The 22,834-nt window shown below is 39.2% G+C and overlaps 1 protein-coding gene across 1 annotated transcript in view; it reads right to left on the reverse strand.

The window, feature by feature from the left end:
• The window catches only part of LOC311432464 (uncharacterized protein), a 77,788-nt gene that overhangs the window by 44,701 nt on the left and 10,253 nt on the right, over positions 1–22,834 (reverse strand). The window contains exons 2-4 of the mRNA XM_084510913.1: positions 10,022–10,258; positions 4,684–4,797; positions 3,926–4,045 (exon numbers count right to left, since the gene is read on the reverse strand). Coding sequence (XP_084367039.1) covers positions 3,926–4,045; positions 4,684–4,797; positions 10,022–10,222 — 435 coding nt within the window. The 5' untranslated portion in view covers positions 10,223–10,258. The remainder of the gene's footprint in view (positions 1–3,925; positions 4,046–4,683; positions 4,798–10,021; positions 10,259–22,834) is intronic.

Below are 22,834 nucleotides of genomic sequence, written 5' to 3' on the forward strand. Positions count from 1 at the left end.
CAGATTTCGTACAAGAAAATGATCCCGCTGAACTTAGACTTTCTCCTAATTAACACTGAAGTTAGCTGAGCTATTCATGAGAGACAGAGCTGCCTTTTACACATCAACATCTCAACATTGAGTAAGCCCTCAATCCAGCTGTAATTGAATGGAGTAAACAGGAAAAATGACAGCCCTTAGACATTTATTAAATGCATTGCCATGCTACCTTACAAATGAAGAACTTTCAAAACCTGATTTTATCTTACTTAAGCCATCTAAAAAGCTAGATATCTCAGATAGCCTAATTGTTAAGCGTGCCCTAGTACAGAGAAAGATAAGGTTTATCCAGAAAGCAATAATTCTGATTTAGACAAAATCCTGGCATGAGGTGACTAGTCCTCTAAAGGTGCCTTGTGTGTTCAGTGTTTAGCTGACAAAGTGAGGGATGAATCTCACATAGTGTAAACTTCCTGATGAGAAATTTCTCTCATCAGATCTTTGTTACCAAAACTGTTTCTGCCATGCTCAGCACACCATTAGATAAGAAACAGCTGTGAGCTAGATTATGACAACTCGGGTCCTTGGTGGCCAGTTTTCTGAAGATCAAGATATCAAGGAGGTATGAAGAATATTTTAGTCAAGAATGCCATCTGTTTGCTGAGAAGCTGTTTGGTTTCTGCTTGTTTGCTTGTTTTGGTATGTGCACATTTTGGTTTGTTTTCTCACAAGCTGTAAATAAACTCCTAAAGAACCCTGCATTACCAGAAGACAATCATAATGGGCCTGTCTAATCAGACTATATTGCCAAAAATACCCTTTCCAGTGATTCAGTAGGAGAATACTTCTCATTTTTGCAAACTGTTGCAACTTCTTGTGGTGTTTATACAGTTTTTCAGGAAAGTTGTATGCCTGCATGAGGTTGAGCAACATGAAACCTGTGTACACATTTTAGCCTAATTCCATCTTGTATCAGACAAGTCAAGCAGAGCAACCTTTCTAAACCTAAGTTATTCACAGTAAAGGTCACTCTAGCACCCCTGCATTTAATATATGTGAAAAAAATACTGATACTGTTATTTTAATACATATTTAAGGAGACACTTGAAAATCTTTCAAGTATATGCATAGAAAATGACTTTATATGTTTTTTCTTTGTTTTTGGAAATGTAAAGGCCTTGTAAAACTGTTAGTGTCTTTCCAAGACATATAGGGAATATATGTTTAAGAAATGTGAACAGATATATCCATGAAAATGGCTGTAGGAAATTCAAAAGGTGAAGGCATTAATTTGAGACCTGTAAATTTAAGCCTCCACCATTCTGCAGACTGCCTGGCTGAGTGGGCCCAAGTACAGTCTCATTCTTCTGAGGAGTGCCACAAGATGTTCTGGCATCCTAGCTGTTGTTCATCCAGGCTGGTGCCTAATCAGCAAATGCAACAATTCTTGTATGAATTTCATTACATGGAAGCAAGGTTGAACAGGAAAGGGCCTGCTGTGCAGCTGAATCTTGCCTCCATTTAGCAAAGCTGGAATATAACCTAAAGGCACCTGGAAATGCATTTGGGTGTCTCTTGATAGATGCATGCCTCTTTACTCTGCCTCAATTTCCATTAGTCACCTGTTTTGAATAACAGTGTTTGCAAAGCGTGGTTTGTAAGGTCATTTTATTCATTTGGCACCATTCTTTCACTAAATAATTTTGAGGAAAAAATCCCATGGTTCTTGAAGTCCTCGGCTTACTGACAAGAAAGATAAATCGGGAGTGTTTCTTGCCAGACCAAAGATAGGCTGAGTCTAATTTTGTTTCACTCTTAAAATACTTTTTCTTTGCAGTTTAAAGAAAACTCTTTAAAATTCAAAGTATGTACACTTTTCAGCAGTTTATCTAGAGTGAACAGCAGGATATGTGTGCTATGTTCAGACAAGCTTCAGGAAGAAAGTTGCTTTCTCATTTTTAAAAGCTGTTTTTGTCTCCTCTTGAATGCTGTATTCTGCATTAAGTGAAGGATGATGATACCTTTCCTTTTACCGCAAGCAAACAAAGGTTGCCATGGCAAGCAGGCTCAAGAGGCGGAAAAAATATCAGTAAGAGCTGATGTTCATGTCCACCAGAGCTCTGAACTGAAATTTTCTTTCATCTTCTGCCATTTTCAAGTGTCATCATGCTCACAACAAAGTGCTTCATATTGACATAGACTTTCAGATGTAATTAAGAGCTAATTTTCACAGGCTCCATTTTACCCAATACTACAATAATTACTTGGTATTTACCAAGGGAATGACTGGCACTTTCACACGCTCATGTTGCTTTTGCCTCATGCTTTCTTATTTATATCATTATTGTTTCAAGAGCAAGACAAGAAGATATGCAGCACAAATGACTTCATCAGAAGCAGGAACACAGAGCACACTTTCGATTCTTGAAACTGACTGGTATCTGATGAAAATTATGGGCAATCCAGCACTGTCAGCCTGGAAGGGCAGTATTTCCTCCTGATAATCATCAGGCATAATTGCTTGCTTTCACTGGTAGAAAATAAATAACAGAGATGCATGACGAAAGCTGGGTTTCTTGAACATAGCCCCCTCCCTTGTAACTGTAATGAAAAAGGTCCTAGCAGTGGAAGCACCATGAGTAAAGAGTTACTCTGCAGACACATTGGTGTAGGTGCTGGTCTGCCTTGGAAAATTACAGCAGTTGAGTTAAATTCATGCTTGCCTGGAAAGGTGTTAGGCAGAATTGATTGGAATATGCTGTAGGCAGTTGCAACTGAGATCAAAGAAAGAAGCCCCCACTTTTAGCATAAAGTTCAGATGTATTTTAGAAGCCTATCTCGGGATAAAACAGATTGTGCCCTCATCTCCAATCACAAGACTTCAGAGATTATCAAAGGAGCACAGAAAAACTACTTAAAATTCAGCCCTTACCAGAGAAAATATCTATTTTAATTAGATGAATAGAGTGACCAAAGTCTGTGCATTTGTAGAAACATGCACTAGAGGAACAAGCCATAGCAGACAAATATAATAGTTTTACTATACATGCAAGTTTGTCCACTGACAATATATTCATGATTGTACAAATACTCTGTTCAGACATTGTAGGCTTTCATTAAGCAGTCAGCTTTCCAAAATTTGTTTTATTTTTTAAGATAATACAATTTTTGGGCTACAATGCAGTATCTAATGACAGAACCCTTTAGGCTCAAATTTTAAGCATCTTCATTTTATTCTAACTTTCTAATATTTCACTTTATTATATAAGGAAAACTTCTTAAAATCATATCAACTTATTTGAAAAAGATAAATAGATTTTTTTTTAGTATGTTATTTCTAAATATAGTAGGTTCTCTGCTATATTCTTCTCCATTGCTTAATCTCTGACACTTTTCTCAAAAAAGAAAGGCTGTTTTGGAACCTGAGTGAAGCAAATACTTAAATATGTTTAACATGAACTTTATGGAAGACTTTGTAACTCCTTTTCATGGTGGTCTTTGCATAATCCTCAGGTATATTTATCGTTGTGAAGGGTTTTGTTGTTGTTGCTTATTATTATAATTATTTTCAAACATTAAACATTACTGCACATTGCTACTAACCTTCCCAGTGTTCACTTCACCTTATAAGCAAATTAAGGTTCAATCTTACATGATTTTTCAACATCATTATTTGAATTTTAAGCACGTATTGTGCTGTTAGATTGAGCCACTATCAATTTTTCATGGAGAAGAGAATCTGAGAGCTTTGTTTTGTTCATTACTTTCATGAGTGTTCCTACTCACCTATCATCATTCTCACAGTGTATCAGTCTTTCAGAAAACTTGAAAGGAAGCCAGGTGGCAGAAAAAAAATAATCTTTCCTTTATTAGTGTTTTGGTATGAAGGTTTTACAAAATTGTAAGGACCACATACTTGATGTTCTTTTTTCATGTCCGCTCTTACCTGAATGACTCCTCCACCTTGTCCATCTTTCCCAGCTAAAAACTCTTCAGGCAAATTAATCATCTTCCCTAGCCAATCCAGCATGACAGTCTCCAGCTCTGTGCATGCTGGACTTGCAGCCTGCATTGAAAAACAGAACAGAGGGAATAACCTCATTAGGGCATGAAGAGAAATAGAATCCACCAGAGCAAGTCCCTCTCTTTCTCCCTCTGTCTTTAGACTATAGAGAAAACTCCATCAACTAAATTAGAGACTTGAAGGCCACTTTGTGCTTCGTGTTCCTATTACTTTTTTAGGAATGTCAGACTGGACCTCACAGAGAACTGTGACTGTCAAATGTCAAAGCTAGGATTTACATCTTAACTGTTGGATTTTTTTCCCCCCACATCCAGTACCAACCCTTTCTGAGAAGAGCCCATCTGATATGAATGTGTTTTTTTTAAACATAGTTTACCATTCATCCCGAAGACACATTAAATAACACCACCAAGTGACAGGCAACAGAGTCGTACTGTTTAATGAGTTACTGGTAAGCTTGTACTGCTACTACTAATTCTAAATGCTGTTGATTTTTTCAGGGATAAGAGGAAAATATCCTTTTACTACTGGAATCATTCAGAGCATCTAAGTGAAAACACTTAATTAGTCAAGGAAACTTACCAATAAAACTAGTCTTGTGACTTCACTGCTATTAATCAATGATTTCATTGAAGAATGTTACTGAAATGCTTAAAATCATAATACCCTGATAAACTTACCCAAGAGAAGCCCACACATCCTATTCCACCACATAACATGTCTGCAAGAAGAGCTGGGAAGGAGCTGGCTGCAGGGAAATAGGCAAAGAAGTATGGACTGTGCCAGTGAGTCACCTGTAATAAGGGAAAAATAGTTGTTTTTAAATAATGCAGAGAGGAGAAACAAATTATCACAAAATCAGAAAAAGGATTGGAGGCTGGGACCAGTCATCAGTTCCCTACTACCTGGCTGTAACACAGTATCACATTTTTTAGAAAAGCTTAACTTTTTTTTTTGCTTGTTTGTTTTGTTTTGATCTCCCTTTTCCTCAAATTAGAAAGAAAATATTCAACTGAACTTAGTTCTTGTCCCCACCTCCCAACAATCCCCAAATTAGAGCTCTCCACTTTTCTGCCTAAAAGATACAGACTGCATGAGCAGTGGCAGTGTGGATTTCTGTGCAGGGTGATGTTCTTAATCCTCTGTTTTCAGGGACTCTCGAGAGTATTTTGTTCTTCAATTTCTGTGACACAACAGACTTAGCAAGGGTGTTTATAGTGTAGCAGAGATCCATAGAACTCTTCTTGCCCACGCTGTGGTGTTATTTGATAAAATTCACACAGCAAATCTAGCTAAACAGACCCTCCTTCCAAAATGAAAGAATCCATTCCAGTATCCAATACTTTCTGCAGAAAAATATGCTATCATCTTCTGATAACTGATTATGATTTATGTACAATGCCAACTTGTACATATTAATGTAAGAACACCACAATAACTGCACAAAATCTAGTGAATTGCTTTGCAACAACCATATTAAGAATTACTTTGTGTAACATCTAAGCAATTTTTAAGAATTTGTGAGATACTTGATAGTGCTCCACCACTCCAATCTAATAAAATTTGAAAAGAGGAAATGCACTGCCACGCTGTAATGCTCAGTGGAAATAACATGATACAATATGTTTGATGAAAACAGCTTTCATATTCAAGATAAAAGGCAAATTTAAGAAAACGTGCTTCTAGAGAACTAGATGGATTATAAGCAATAATTCAGTAGAATATATGAAAGTTTTTCCTTGGCTAGAAATCCAGAGACTGCTGGGTTTTTGAAGGTAGCTTCATTTTCCACATTCTCTCCTGCTTTGAACTTGGTGTTTTCCTTACTGTTTTGCTCCGCATTCCCACCTCTGACAAATTTTACCTTTCAAACTCCCCTCTCTCCCACTCTGTGATAAGGTTTCTAAGGTTTCATAGTGAACATAGTTAGCTTTAAGGAGCTAACTCAGGGATAGCTGCACTGCACTGTTCTGTGGGCTGAAATACCCCATACATATATAAAATGAAATATTTATATATATTTATATAGAATACATATATATATAATTCATTTATATATATATATATATAAATATAGATATCTGGTTCATATAGATAATGAACCAGATGTCACTTTATCTACTGCAGTACAGCATACATAATATTTCAGATGTCTCTACCCTTTCACATGAAACCGGCTCCTACCCACTACCATTTTCCATTATCTAAATTAGCAATGTACATGCTATATATTTGATTTCACTCATCCAAACCTTCTCAAATCATGTATCCAAAGACAAGCCAATCTGAATATTTTTGACTATCTTTCTTATATACAGCCAGGATCTTTGCTGCAATGAAGGTTTAGAGGACTTGTGGCAGACACCTTCTTTCACAAAGCAGAAAAAAATAATGGTGTGGGACTTGATTATTAACAGCAAAACAAAAAACAGATTAAAATACCCAATATACAGCAGCTCCTGATAGGACCCACATGCACAGACTTTCACTGACATCCGTAACAAGCTAGGGCTGCCACTGTTTATCTCCCCAGCCATAATCCTCTGTGATCTGTAAGACTTGTAACATTCATCTTGGGTTAATCAAGTTAAACTGCCTACTTGCTGGGAGCCATTTGTTTGATGAAACACAGCAGATTCCAGTTGCACCACTCACATAAAGTGAAAAAGTCAAAAGCCCTACAGCAAGTGCAGCTGTGGTTCTTCCTCTCCTTCTGCCTCCCCTCCCCCCTTCACATGAATCAGCTGTAAAATTCATTTCTTTGGCCATGTTGGAAGAGACACAATAAAATATTGCAAATAGTATGACATAATTGATGCTTGTTTGTTCATCCCTCTGCTGATAAACACTGATACATAAGTGGGTTCAGAATTACCACTATGATGCTTGTCAGACACATTTTATTTCCTAGATCTCATCTATGGATGTCTTTTTTTCTGTGGCTTGCTTAGTCTGAGCAAGATAGTTCCCTTACCACATAGAAGGGGTAGATGCTTCAGCTGAAAGTTCATAGAATAATGGCTCTAGAGGGGGGAAAATTAGTGTCTTTGGTACCACTTGCAGTCAAAATAAACTTGACCATTTTTGGCTCTAAAAAAGGAGGAGATATATTTCCAGAGAACAAAGCAAGTCTCAGAGAGAAATGTGCTCTCACTGGTATCTTTGCATCCAGATCCCTTCCACCTTGGCTTCCTGCTGTGGAGATCAGAGGCCAGCAGTTGTTCCCTCAGTCCATGTGTTAGTATAAGAAACTTAGCACCGTTATGGCCATTAGCATTTAGTGGACTGCTCTTTCAGGGTCTACATCCAATTTCACAAGAAGTCTTAATAAAGAATTATACCTCTCAAGAATACTTATTCTCTTATTGGATAAAGGCAGCAATGGACACATCATTATTTCTTTTCACAACTGATTGATCCTTGGTCATCTGAAGGAATACCATGTTCACTTTTTCAGCCATCAAACAGTACCAAATATCTGAACACAGCAGAGGTGTCAACATGAAACAAGGATCACTTGTGGGACTGATATCTTATGAGCAATGTGAGGTTTTACAATCTCTGTCATATTACTTATTCTCTTTGAAGATGCCCCATTCCTCATTTATAAACTGGAAATATGACATTCCTGAGTAAAACATTAGAAGAGCACTACAGCTAAAAACACTATGTGTACTTACAGTTGCTAGTCTTGTCAAGAGAAGTATGGGAAGAAGATGAAGGGAAAATATAATGGGGATAGACTGTCCCTATAGCCAATTTCAGAAGTCCCTAAAATCAATTACAAATAGTTTTAAAGGTGTCTAAAACAAATGTTAACAATTCTTCCTATCCTACGTTCTTCTTATACTCCCTGCCTCCATGTGTTTTTACAGTTCCATCATTTTCACACATCATTTTTTGTCTGGTTCTGGGATCTCCAGTACAAGAAAGACATGAACATACTGAATTGAGACCTGTGAAGGGACGTGAAGATGATTCATGGACTGTAGCATCACTCTTATGACAAGGAGCTGAGAGAGATGTGATTATTCAGCTTGGAGAAAACTCGGTGGGGATTGTGTCAAGGTGTATAAATGCATCATGGGAGGGTAAAAAAGATGAAGTCACATTTTTCTCAGTGGTATCCAGTGACAAGACAAAAGGTAATGTGTACAAATTGAAACACAGGAAATTCCATTTAAACGTATTTTATTTTTTTTTACTGTGAGGGTGCTCAAACTTTGGAACAGGACAATGGAGTGATTGGGGCAATGGAGGGGCTTCGTCCCTGGAGATATTCAACACTCAGTTGGTCATGGTGCTGTCTAACTGACCTTGTGTTGGGCAAGGGCGTAGACTAAATGATCTCCCATCCTCAGCTATCCTATGACTCTGTGATTCTGTGCTCATGTGAGACGTCAGCACTTAAAATAAAAAACTCAGGCAGAATCAGAGTTACCAAACTGTGATTTATGTACTCATGCTCATGGTGTGAGAAATACTAACATTTCATACCAGAGTAAAGTTTTGGATAGAACTTTTTTTTTTTTTTTTTCTTCAGAATGTATCACTTTTACTAAGTCAATTTATTTGCTATTTGTTTGCAAAAACAATTTAGGTAAGAGGGAACATGACATGTTGATGACATAATTGGAATTCAATGCCTCAATTTCTATTCTCAAATGATTCATCTCTTATTTTTTAATTTGGTATTATTTTATTGAATGTTCTCAAGTTATTGTGATAGGTTCAAAGCAAAGTATTTTCTGTTCTACTTCACAAAAAAAAGAATGGTTAGTATTTTCCTCTAGTGAAAAGTAAAAAAGGCTTTCAAAACTAAACATATTTCAGGATCTAACTACTTTATTATCATTTAGCATGAACATTTGGTATAAACTGTCTTTAAAATGTTATAACAACAATCATATCTATGAGCAGCAAAGTATTTACATATGTTGGCCATAATTCTCTTATCGAATGTGCACTGATTTAATTCTGTTGGATGTAAGATTTCCTCCACAAATCTTTGAGAAGAGCGGAGTGATTTCCATTGACTTTAGTGGAGCTTTTGCCTGTGAAAGGACAGCAGGGTTGGCTCCAAGAGAAACAAGATAAAAACATATCAAATATCAAATATTTACATTGGTCAATGAAAAGGAATTGGTATTACAGTACACTGACTAAACACATTTGCAGAGCAATGATTCCATGTTTAGTCACATAGCAATCGTATCAGCTATCTACATCCAGAGAAGCAATCCAAAATGGTTATTGCAGGGATCCAAAGGAGGGATTCTTTATTAGCATCTATTAATCATCCAGCTATCTTCAAGCTACCTAGAGTCCTTAGGAGACAAGCATATATTTAAAATAAAAAAGGTATACCGTGAGTGGAAAAACAAGAAGAAAAATTCATAATTGAACAAATGCCAGATGCTTTGTTTTGCATTGTCTGTTCATCACTGATCTATCCGAAGACTAATATTTAGGTAGTGACCATCTGCCTTAAAGTGTACTAGAAGAAGTCAACATTTAGGAGAGTAAGTCAACATAAAAAGTACTGGGGAGAATCCTTTCTAGTCAACTCTAATAAAAAGAAGTCTCATGAGACAATTTTAACATTTAAAGATCAGCTTGAAGGAACACTTTATGAACAGCAGACAAATAAAAATCCCATTTTATAAAATGTTTGATATGCTTTGCAAGTAGCAAATATATAACATGAAATTGAAAGTTAGAAAGCTCTGCCTTAACTGATTCAAGAGAGGAAAGGGAATTATTTCCAAAAGCAAGCCTCATATCAAGCAAAAGAATGATTGGATTATTTCTAGCAAGAACAGAAATCATTAGTCGTGTAAAGTGTTGGAACACATTTAACCATGGGCATACAGCAGACTCCTCCCTTTTAAAAGCTAATCAGTGTGGGTGCTTCCGTTTGGAAAGTCTGTCTGCACAGCCTTCATCCACACGTTCCTTAAAGTCTTTGAATACCTAGATGCAGTATTGAATATTACATTACAGACACATTTTCCTTACCCCTGGCATAATGATCTTCTCAATGTCTTTAAAGACATCCTCAAAGCTTTCAGGGTCCTGGGGTGCACAGTCCGGAATGAGGGGCCTCAGATATCCTGGTTCCACATCTGGGAAGACCTGTCTTTTATCTATCTTCTCCAGGTAATCTGCAACATAGTCCACCATCTCCTTCCCTCTCTTGCGGAACTCTGCAGCATCCATGGGTATCAGAGTTTAGGACTTACCAGAAAAGAAAACCTATAAAGAAAGATAAGTCACTTTTGAAAGAAAATGTCACTAGTTTCAGAACTGTTATTCAGGTAATTTATAGGATGACTCTCATGGCCTTTTGGAAAAACTAGACCATACGCTTTTATTTTTAATTTCTGCATATTACGCCAATACCCACGCAATGTCGCATTCTGTTTTCCATTCATTCTGGAGTGCATTTCTGTTGCACTCCAGCTTTAGCTGGATATTGCACAGAAGTAAACCAGGCTGCTACAGCTTTGACGTCTACATCATGAAATAGATTAGATTAACACAGGTAGGCCTTATCTTTATCTCAGAAGAGCAGTAGAGGCACACTGATGAAGATTCATCAATCACAGATTTAATCCCTTCTGCTGCTGGTCAACACAAGAACGTGTCATTGTTCACACATAATAATCAACTCCCTCTTGTCTTATAAAGAGTTTTAAGGAAATAGCATGCTACATGTTTCTATTGTTATCTATAATAACAAACTATAACAACCACAGTTATCACAGTAATCCACTGTGCTGCCCTGTCATCGTATCTACTTCTTGCCTCTTGTCTTGCTTCAAGATTTAGCTTCTTTGCTCTTTCACTATAAATGCACGTGCTATACCATTTACAACAAAACCTTACTTCTTGTTGAGGTTCAATCAGAATTCACTTAGAGTTGAATCAGAATTCACTTAGAGTTGATCTGTACTGTATTTTGCAGAAGGAAGAAGCTCTGCCTGGGGCTGTCCCTATTTCCCAGACGCTGGGCTGCAGCACCAGTTATGCTTTGCACCAGGCAGAAAGGGGTGAGTGCTCCCAAAGGGATGTATGGGTAGGATGATTGAGCTGGAGTTTGTCTGCAAAGTGCTGTGCAGACATAAACTTATATTGCCAGGGTGCCTGCTCCTGCTGTCCTGGCCCCCACCAACTTTTTGTGTTCAGCCAATACAAAGCTGAGATCACAGTTCCGAAAATCTCCCAAGTGTCTTTATACACTCAGAGTGAGTGAATAATCCTGTTCCTTGGGATCCAGAAAGAAAATTGGTGAAAGAAACAAGGATACTCGCTGCTGGCATAAATAATTACTATGCCTAGTTCACATACCTTCGGATCTTCACTTTGTAAGGAAATAATTACGTTAAGCATAATATGAATATTATGTAATTAAGAGACAATTTCTTAGATATCGGTTATTTCTGCTGAGAATTTATAATTGAGGGCATCATTTTGAGAAAAGAGAGACCCTTCTGGGCTTTATTATACTTGAATTAGCACTGTCACATTACAAAAGAAAGACATCATTGATAAACACCATCCTAGAGACATCTCTGCTGCCACAAATAGAGGATCTGGGATTTCTGTCGAGCAGCTGCTGCTGTTATTTAGGAAGGCAGGGTGCTGCTGTAGGTCACGAACCACTTAGGAAAGTGGGGATCTGCACAGGAGCAACTGCCAGCCCCCCAGAGAATAGCTGTACTTGCTGCTATTGTGTTAGCTTTGTATTACTCTCTTTAACCACCATGTAAGTGTTTATTTGGCTCACTGTGTATTTCTGAAAGGGCAATTAGGACCTTTCTCAGATCTCACTACTAAGTCACTGGAAATGCATTACCAATTGTCATCATTACAGTCCTTTGAGTATCCCGATGGGCAGGTTTGTGTGTCAACTCCCCTTTGAAAGACTGTTTAAGCAAGCAGTTTTGTTTCTCCTCCTTTACAACCGTGATGATTCTATTTCTTCAATAAAATCCTACATGCGTTTTCATTTAACACATCTTTGATCACAGTTGAAAATGTTAATAAACTTTCTACATAAATCAGCATTGACTGTGGTAATCAATAATCTTCTCTGTGGCAGCAAACTAATTACACCCAAAGGCACAGTTCTTTGGGTTAGTTCTTAGATTTTTGCCAGAAGAAATCTAATATTGCACAGCTTTCCTTCTTTCCTAAGGCACCTCTACCTTAACCCTTAAGCAATGCTGTCATTTTTTTTTTTAATTTATTAGTTTATTTCCATAGCATGCTCCAAAGAACTTTGCAATGGCAACCTGTTTGTTTCTTCTTGGTTTTGGTTGTTTTTTCCCCCCTCTGGGGTCAGAGATGAAAGCTGTTAAAAATAAGAATTTAACCCATGAGTGCCAAATTAAGGGGAGTTGCTCAAGAGTGAACTGACTCAGAACTTGGGGATTTGGTCTTCTAGCACTACTGATGCTCAGCACTGACTTAATGCTATTCCCCTGGACTTTTAAACATGGATCTGTTCAGCTGAACATTTAATCCAATGTCAGTGTGCCCAATGAACTGTCAGTACAATGTCAGGACAGATAGGAGCTTCACCATACTTTCACTGGCTCTCCAGCTTTACTTGATATCACTCAAAGACAGATCATTAACACAGAAGTTTCTGTGCTCACTTAGTCTTTTCCCAAAGTATAAATTGAATGGCATAAATTAAATAGCATCATGTATAAGCTCAAAACAACTCAGACACAGATAAAAATAAATGTACTTTATCACATTACTACAACATGGATACTATGTTATACAGCTTGTGACTGTTTCTTTACTACCTAGATTTTTTTAGATCTGAAATTTCTTTCCATTCCAAGTAGTATTTGCATCATTTTTTTTCTATATACTACGTTGATATAATTTATTGCCATTTTTATTATTAGCAGTTTGCACAAAGTTCTTTCTGGATATCAGGTTAAGCAAATAAACCTTGGATCTAAACATCAGGTACACATTTCGTGACTGGGGCTATCACCACTGAACTGAAATTTGTCAATTCTGGTTGCCAGCTACACATTTAGATAATTACTGAGTTCTTATTCATTGTTTGCTAAGGTTCCTCCCATGAACAGGAGGTCCAATGACTCATCCTAACATTGTTTTGGATCTCATAACACAGTGTTGCAACATCATTCTCAAAATTCAGGATAAAGAACTAAATTATAGAGGAAACCCACTGTTTTGCATGGGATAGGTAATAGATCCAGGAAGCTTAGGCACAAAAAATGGGAGGGTGAAGCATCCACCCCAAATCTGCCATGAATTACTGCAGCATTATAAATTGATATAAACTAATATCTAGTTAACCTCTAATGAACTTTCAATTCACTTCAATCTACTGAAATACATCAATCTACTTCAACTGGAAGCAAAGTACTTAATTCTTCCTTTCCCCAAATGCAATACTGAAAAGTTAAAATGAACGTCTGTCCATATCTGTGTATCTGTGCATCTTCTTTCCACTTCGACTCTTATCCCTATTTTCACTCTCCTCCTCAGTTGTTCCTTACAGACCTCACTCCATCCGCCTAATAGCATTATTTGCTACAGAAGCCACATCCAGTAGACTGAATATCTAACAATTGTAATGCTGCCCAGTTAGTACTATAAAAATGCAAATTACTTCACCTTTTTACCAGTACAGGAAACTTCTCATTTCTGCCTCTCATGTGCCTGTGCAATGTGTATAATGCACACAACGAGCGCAGAAGTTCCTGGTAGGCAAGATGTTTTAGAAATTTGGAACGGGATTTTCTAAGGAACAAAATACTTCAGACAACTCAGCTCTTAGGGTCTGAACTGCTTGAGAGTACACATATTTTCTGAAGGGCTGAGTGCTACAACCTGAGTGTACTTGGAAAGATCCACTTAAGTCAAAGGGACTTCAACTGCAAAGTAATGCAGGCTGAGTTTCGGAAACTAAATGGAAACTTCACAGAAACCAATCCTCTCTCTGAAGCTCTTGATAGTGGTCTATTTCTACCAAGGCCATAGAGACTGGTAAAGGCTCCATGTCCCAGGCATCCCACACCTCCCAGGATTAATTTCAGTATATTCAACATCTGCCAGCTTAACTCCAACCGAGGTGAGCACAACTTTTCAGGAGGCACCCAGCCTAATTATCAACCCCTGATACTTTGAAAGCACAGTCTATGCAAATTCATTAAAAAAGCCTCACTTGGGTTGATAAAATGTAAGTTTATCAAACATGTATTATGTCTGAGTCCTATATTATGACTTTTGTTCCCAACAAACGTCCACTGATATTGTCAACACTGCATATTTCTTTGGATGAAGTCCTACTTTACTGAATAAGATTGAGTTTTGCTACTAACTTCAGGCAAGAGCAAGAACCATATTCATCTTAAATGATATGAGTTCATCTTTACTTTTATTCATATATAAGCCCTTTGATCTTTAATTTTGCTGGGACTTGTCACAGGACAAGTAGTTAACATGATCTAAAGTTAACATAGCTTTTGATGCCTTGTTTAAACTAATCTTTCTACCTGAGTGCAGAAATTAGAACATGGTAATATTTTATTTTAGTGAAGTGACCAAAAACTGTTTCTCACCTTTAGATTGTATATTTAGTGTCATGTTCATTCACAAAACATTTTCTACTTTATCTGAAACTAAACCATACCAATGAGCACTTCATACATAAGAGTATCAAATACACTTGTAGAGAATGTTTTGATTATTTATTATTTCTGTTAACAGTGTTATCTATAATTTAGATTATTTTTTATGTGTGTATGTATTAACTAAGTATAAAATGTAAAAGATAGCTAAATACTACCAGGAAAATTATAATGGGGAAAAAAAAAAAAAAAAAAAAAAAAGGAAAAATAAAAGAAAAAATAAAATAGAAGCATGAGAGAAAAAGAAAAGGAAAAAGAAGGAAGAAAAAAAAAAAAGAGAAAAGAAAAAATAGTAAATGAGGAAGGAGCTATATTTGATGTGATTTTATGAGCACCTGTTCTCAAGTTGATCAAAGCGAAATATTTAAAAAAAAAAAATAACATCAATAAAACGTTTGAGCAGCTCTTATTATTAAATACAGAAAGGAAGAACACACAGACACCAATAGCACCTTAAACTGATGACTGCACTGGCTCAAAAAAAGCAATAACTATATATCTTTCCAATAAATGAGACAAGTGCACTTTCTATTCTGCCAACTGTTTGTTGCAGAAAATAGTGTAATTTAAAGGTCTGGGATGCTACAGTGACATTGCTGGAGGAGTTTCTGCTATTGAACCCAAGAAGCTGAAGGTTTTTGCAGATGTTGTGACTATTAAACTGAATTTCTACTATTGACAATTGGAGTATTGCTTAAATAAGGACTTCAGAATGAATTTCATTTCAGTGTGAGTAGAAAGGAACTAGATCTACTCTGTACTTCTACTTTTGCACATGGCAAGAGTTAGGTATATATGTTATAGACCCTGCATTTAATTTAATAATTTAATTTTCCAACTAGAAAGTGCTGGTTTTATTCATTGCTGTCACTCGCACAGAGTCTGCCAAGTCTGCCACTTACTAATTTTCCCTTTTGAGTTTTTGTTATGATAGTGGGAAAGGGCTACATCTGACAAAAACCTCACCTTAATAAGTCAGGTGCTGAATTTATTTTGAAAATGTTATTATTCAGACTATTTCGCAAAGAATTTCTCAGGGTCTGCATGGTTATTCAAAACTGGTGCACTTGGAAAGGTAAGCTATAAACTTTTGAGTGCATGGTATTCCACAGAAACATACATAAATGGTTATAGCTGACATAAATTATGTAAAAACAAGTACATACAAAAATTAGAAGCACACACTACATCATGCAAACTTAGATTAAAAGGAAATGCTTTTTTGAGCATCCCGGATTATCCCTAAAATAACACAGGCTGGCTGTTTATTAGCTGAGCTCCAACTCCAAGTAACCAATTGTTGCACTAATCCAAATGTACCAACTTGAATCGAACAACCACAAGGCTTTAAGGACAAAGAATATTACTTACAGCAAGTTGGTAAGGTCCTTCCTTCTCCTCTCTTTCTCCCTGTCTGTCTTTGCTCCTGTGTGACAGCTATAAAGCACAGAGGATGCAGCTGCCAGTATATATAGGCAGAGGATCCCCGTCCCCTCAGCCTATCACAGCCAAGTGCTTTGCATTTAACATTCAGCAGCAGCATCTCCCCCTCCTCCCACACCTCCTCCAAAATATATTTGGAGACAAAAGCCACCCAAAAGGCGGATTGATGTAACTGAGAAGCGGCCATTACCTACGTTAACTGCTAAGTGAAGTCACGTACATTTCTTTCCACAAGTGCCTGACCACACGCTCCTGCTCTGCCTCACGCACTCTGGCATTTCTGCTGTGGCTGTCACTGTGAGAGCAGTGTGTTGAACCGCTCCTGTGAAATCTTATTTTCAGGGAGAAAGCACAGATGAGGTTGAAATACCACTCAATGCTCTACAAGCTCTGAACTGGTATACATATTGGATTAACAATCTAACAATAATCTTCAATTATGCTGTGTCAAACTTCTTCCAGTTTCCCTCTTTTATCAAAGGTACACTTAAAAGCAACAGGAAATTTCCATATGTATTTTTTTTCTGTTCTCAAAGGAAAGTTTTATGGGGAGCTCTTTCTCTTAGATGAAGTCAGGTGACTGCCTGTCATTTTCTATTTCATTCAAGTTTATTTGAACAAATAGTATCAGCATTTCCTAGCCCTAAACAGCTTATAGCCAGGTAGTGGTGGCAGGAGATCTGGAACAGCCACTGCTCACACCCTGGTCTTCAGCACACTGGAGTATTGCAGCCAACCTTTTTGTGAAGGAGGAAAACTTTCTCTTCTGTCGTATCTTTTAAAACTGTGATAGCTGTGTTTGCTGTTATGCTGATAGAAACCTAATTATAACTCTGCTAACAATTCTGAAAGAGCCTATTAAAAATAAAAATGCAAACTAAAATCTGTGGATAGGCTTGAAGGTTTCACGGCGCTCCCTGTGCCTGACGTTGTTCTGTGACTGGACCTGCATTTTCAGTTCTGGGGTTGTGCCTGGTGTAATGGTCAGTCCATAACCTTGCAAGCACTGAGAAATCACAGTGTCAGTTGCAGCTGGATCAGTGTTTTCCACTGCAGACCAACTCCTGACTGAGCAGGGTTAGAGCCTGGACAAACTGGGACCCCACAAGAATAAAAGTGCTTTAGCAATAAAAGCTAAACATGTTGCAAGGGCTTAAGACATGCAGAATCTGAAGGTGTCTGGTAAACATAAAGATAACTCAATCTATCTTTGATGTTTCACTCAAATGGCTTGCAAAAGGTAAATACATTTCAAAGGAAATTTTAAAAAGTGAAATTACAATTAAGACTTGAGTATGAATATGCCGTTTTCATCAGAATGTCAAAATAACACCTCAAAGTAACCTGATGTGTTTGTACCTTTCTGTTGTACCTGTAACTTGCCTTAAAAGTTGCTGTGACCAGGGAATACTTACATTTCCTATTAAAATTATATTTATTTCATCCTTGAAAAAGAAGGAAATGAAATGTGGAAAGAACAGTGGGCAAGGGTATAAAGGGAAATAAATGCCCTTCTAAAAGGCATATCCCATTTCCTTCTGTAATTCTAACAGTTCTTCTGGCTAATATTACTTTTCATAATTCTCCCTACCAACTGTTGGTAATACACAAATCATTGCTTAACAGAATCTTCCTGTTGTGGACAAAAGCAAGATCATCTCACACTGATAGACAGCTCAACTGTAACACACCGCTCTCTCACTCCCCGTCTTCAAAAGAACAGGGTAGAAAATACGATGAAACAGAGACTCAAGGGTTGAAATAAGGACAAGTAGGTCCAGTTATCATCATAGGGAGAACAGACTCAGCATAGGGAGGTTAATGTAATTTATTGCCTAACACTGGTGGACTACAACAGTGAGAAACTAAAAGCAAGCTAAAATACCTTATCCCCATCCACCCTCTTCTACCTCCTCCTCCCAAGCAGTGCAGGGGAACGGGGAATGGGGGACTTCGTCTCCGCCGCTCCTTCTCAGTCCCTCCCTGCCCCTGCTCCCCGTGGGGTCCCTCCCACGGGATGCCGTCCTTCCCCAGCTGATCCCACACGGGCTGCCCACAGGCAGCAGCTCCTCAAGCACTGCTCCCACACGGCTCCGTCCCACGGGGTCCATCCATCCATCCCCCAGGAGCAAACTGCTCCAGCACGGGTCCCCCACGGCTGGGCGGCAGCTCCCCCCAGACCCCCTGCTCCTGCGGGGGCTCTCCATGGGCCGCAGCCTCCTCCAGGCCACGTCCACCTGCTCCACCGGGGGCTCCTCCACCCACGGGGGGGCTGCAGCGTGGAGATCTGCTCCGTGTGGGACCCATGGGCTGCAGGGGGACAGCCTGCTCCACCAGGGGCCTCTCCCTGCACAGCCCGCAGGGGAACTGCTGCTGCCTGCCTGCCTGGAGCACCTCCTGCCCTCCTGCTGCACTGAACTGCACAGCAGTTACTTTATTTTTCCCCTTTCCTAAACCTACTGTCCCAGAGGCCCACCCAGTGTTGCTCCCTGTCTCAGCTCTGGCCAGCAGCTGGTCCCTTTTGGAGCTGGCTGGAGCTGGCTCTGCTCTGACATGGGGCAGCTGCTGGGCTCCGCTCACAGAGGCCACCCCTGCAGCCCCCGTGCTACCAAATCCTTGCCATGTACTGCAGGTGTTGGCTATGGCTTGGCAAATTTATTCCAGATCCTTGAGTATACTGGCTCCCTCATAAAGAACTTCTCTTACTGCTGAAACATAATGAATAGAGGAGCTTACCTTTATTGCAAAATTGTTTCATAATTCAGGATACCAGTATGTGAGAAATAACAGATGATCCTGAAAGGTTCAAAGGCCAGGACTTGTTGGTAAGCAACCAACAGTCCATACCACTCAAAAGAGCTAACGGTAGACAGGCATCAATATGTTTTTGCACATGGAAGTATGTCGCCCTGACGATGATAAATAATGCTTGCCCATGCAATGATGGTACCAATTCATCCCCATTGTTACATCTTTGCTCAACTCTGTGGTTTGCAAACGAGCTGGGAGAGATAACATGTTTGAACAGGAGGCTCCAGCTCAGTCCTGGAGAACGATACAGACAATGTGTTATCAGTCACTCTGCAGTCCCCTCTGCCAGTTTGTGAGAACCAGACTTGGATCAAAGCATCAAAGCAGTGGCAGTTAGACAGCTTGCATCCACTTCCCACTATTTCTCATCTCATCCATTGCTATATAACGCACCTTAGAAATTAATTAAGAGGCAGTTTTCCCAACCCTTCAGTCCAGTTACAATTACATAAGTTACTCCCAACTTTATTTTTTCCTCACCTGTGAGGAATAGCATTTCTCATGCTGCCTCCTGGTGTGACTAAATTTGGACACAATGTGTTTTTGCTGTAGATCACCAAACCTTATGTTGTTTGAACAAGCCTTAGCTATAAAGTGAACAGCTTTAAATTGACCCAGATTCTATCAATATTTTAGACACTGAGGAAAAAAAACTTGAAGCAACTAATAAGGAATTATGCTACCACACAGTTTGTTCTTGTTTTCAACATTTGTTGTCAAAAGAACAGCCACTCTTGTCCACACACAAGAAAAAGCACTTTTTTATTGCTTAGTACTTGATTTACTCCCCATCTCTAGTTTGAGGATGACCTTTGGAGGCTGCAGGACTTTTTTCATGCCTCCCTGGCTGTTGCTTCTTCAGAAGGAAATAGTAGCAGAACCCTGATGAAATCTGCCTTTTTCTTTTCTTTTTTTTTTACCTCAATATACTCTTCCATGAATTCAATAATACTGGTAGTGGAAGAGAAAATTACCTACAAAAAGGAAAAGGAAAGAAAGAAGACTTAAGAATCACTCAGATGTACCATATGTATTCCATAAACAAGGTCCAAATTTGCATGAGCCACAAAGATGAGACAAGAAATGAATATTTTAGCAGAAACGTGCAACTAAATTTTCTGGAAAAAGCAGAGGGTGTATTTCCTTTGGAAGACAGTAAGAATTAAATAAAGCCTTCAGACACAAATAGATGGATTACTTGCATCGTATGAGGATAAAAACTAAATCTCCTGCAGAACATAAGTAGACTTTGCAACAGATTAGCCAGGAGATGACTCTCAGACAGGGCTGACAAACTGGGAAAGTGTCTTTTATTTCATGAATATTGTATGTGACTTGTTGTCCCTGTTCAGTTCCATATTGCTGTCTGTGTGAAGGTAAACCAAAGATGGATAGAAAGGAACTGCTAACGAAGTGAACGTGGATGCAGACTCAAACATAGCTTCGGAGGAGTTAACTTACACTCGCTGGTTCAAGCCAGCCTAAGCATTTCAGGCTTATGGAAGCAAGCCTAAAGAAAGAGAGAGGTTGTGATGAACTGAAAAAGTGTCAATAGAAAAGCTGACAGGCTGTGAAGAGTCACAGTGAGAGCAGGCTGCCATCACAGTATGCATGTTCTTCCAATACACAGATAGGAATAGCTTGTGCTGTAAGCTGAGATGTGCTTAACCTAGGGATGCAGGCACTGCTGGGGCACTCATCCAGCCACACACTGCTCACAGAAAGAACTTCCCTAAAGCGCTGACCACTGTAAGCCTCACAGAAGCTACGGCTGAAAGATGAACTGCTAAAAGGGCTTAAATGTGCTAACAAGACCTCATGTTAGAAAAGCATATTATAGCAACAGGTTCATGAATTGAATTTCACCCACTGTGTGGGTAAAAAGATGGACCCAGAGGAGGCATGAGGAAAAGATGGCTTGAGATACAGAAGGAAAACAATGCAATGTTTGTTCTTATGCAAGTGGTTTGTTTTGATCGCTGTTTACCAAGATATCAAAGATCACACAACGCTTGGTCTAGAAGGGATTTTGTCACTGGCTGTGATTAATGCATTGTCATGAGGACTAAGCACCACCACATACTGCTTGCAAGAAGCTTGGAAGTGCATTTGCCATCACCATAAGCCTCAAGTCATTCTTTAGGGGATGAGAATAACACTGGAGTCACCTTGTAAAGAGCATATTGATGCCCAGTTGTCTGAGATTATGGCAAGTACTATGGCAAGGGATCACACTGGTGTTTCTTGCCCTACAGCTTTGTTGCAAAGGCGTCTTTGACTCCTCTTCAGCCCTGTGCTAACACGACCACCTTCCCAGAGAAGACCAATGCCGACTTTCTGGGGAAGTTATTCTTAATAAACACACAAGAATAAAAGTTACCAAGTGCGTGGATGTAAACTTTCTCCAAGAAAGACAAAATACTTTATGCATAACAGCCTCAGGGCTCTGGAGGACCGAACGTGAACTGAATCTTCCACACAGCCAGGGGTCTCTCTGGTCACGGACACACTCAGAGTCAAAGCAATGAGTAAGGTAATGTTCACTGCCTTCTGTGGTGGGTTATTGTCTCCATCTCAGCGCTGGCAGGGATCTATGTACACGTCTCAACTGCTTGAGTGTGATGTGTGATTTCTGCCTAGGAAGATGCATTTCAACTAAGACGTAAGGCTTTCCACCAGAGCCACCAAGTGTTCACACACTCCGTCTTGCCAACTCTGTAGGAAGGGCAATCATCTCCAGCGAGGAGGCAAAACAGACAGCCAGGAAAGATAGCAGCTGAAGCTGCTGCAGGTAGCTTCACCACAGCACAGCTAGCCATATCCCCAGCCAGAACCGCCTGCCATCTGTTCTCCTTTACAATACTGCTATACTGCTAACTTCCACACCTCGGATAATCACTGCTCCCACATTATCATTAGGAGAGAAAGGCGCTCATTTAGACAGGATTTACATGTGACTGGAGGAGACAGGCAGTTAAACAAGGATAGTCCTAGTCACTCATTACCTTTGTGCTCAGAGAGAGTTCAAGTTCTTGTTTTTCAGTACAGATGCAAGTCTTTGCCATATGTTGTGCGATTATGGGTATGTCCTCAGGAGCAGCTTCCATAAAATATTTTGCTAGGAAGAGCTGTTCTCTTCCAGCTTGTTTTTCTGTGTTTCCACGTTTGGCTCCAGCTCCAGCGGGAATCCAAATGGCCTAAATCCAGGTCAGGTTTAACGTGGCAGCACCTCCTCAGCCACACTCTGGCAAAGTTTGTCTCCAGTCAGAGGCACAGATTTCAAACCTCTGTGTGCTAAAGTCTGATGTTGCTGGTCTAGAAGCTACCCGTGTTTATACCAGTCTTTCCGTGTAGTTCCCTGAGAGATGATCCAGTCCACTTCTGGGAATTTTGAAATGGACTTTTTTTCCTTCTCTCTGCTAATTCTTTAAATCTAGAACTATTTGTTTTATTTAGGAGTGGTCTTGACTTGCAGAGTCTTAAGAGACAACTCCTCTACATCTACCACTTTCATCAGCAGGACATGTTTAAGCAATGTAATTTTTCACTCTTCTGGAGAAAAGAAGGCTCCAGGGAGACCTCATTGAAACCTTTCAATACTTAAAGGTGTCTTATAAAAAGGACAGAGAAGGACTCTTTACTTGAGTAGATAATGATAGGACAAGGGGGAATGGTCTTAAACTAAAAGAGAATAGATTTAGACTAGACATTAGGATGAAAATTTTCACTGTAAGGGTGGTGAGGCAGTAGACCAGGTTGCCCAGAGAACCCGTGGATGCCGCATCCCTGGAGGTGCTCAAGGCCAGGCTGGATGGGGCTCTGGGCAACCTGGCCTGGTGGGAGGTGTCCCTGCCCATGGCAGGGGGTTGCAACTGGGTGATCTTCGAGGTCA

The sequence above is a fragment of the Aythya ferina genome, assembly GCF_964211825.1.
Source record: "Aythya ferina genome assembly, chromosome: 2".
Classification (NCBI taxonomy): domain Eukaryota; kingdom Metazoa; phylum Chordata; class Aves; order Anseriformes; family Anatidae; genus Aythya; species Aythya ferina.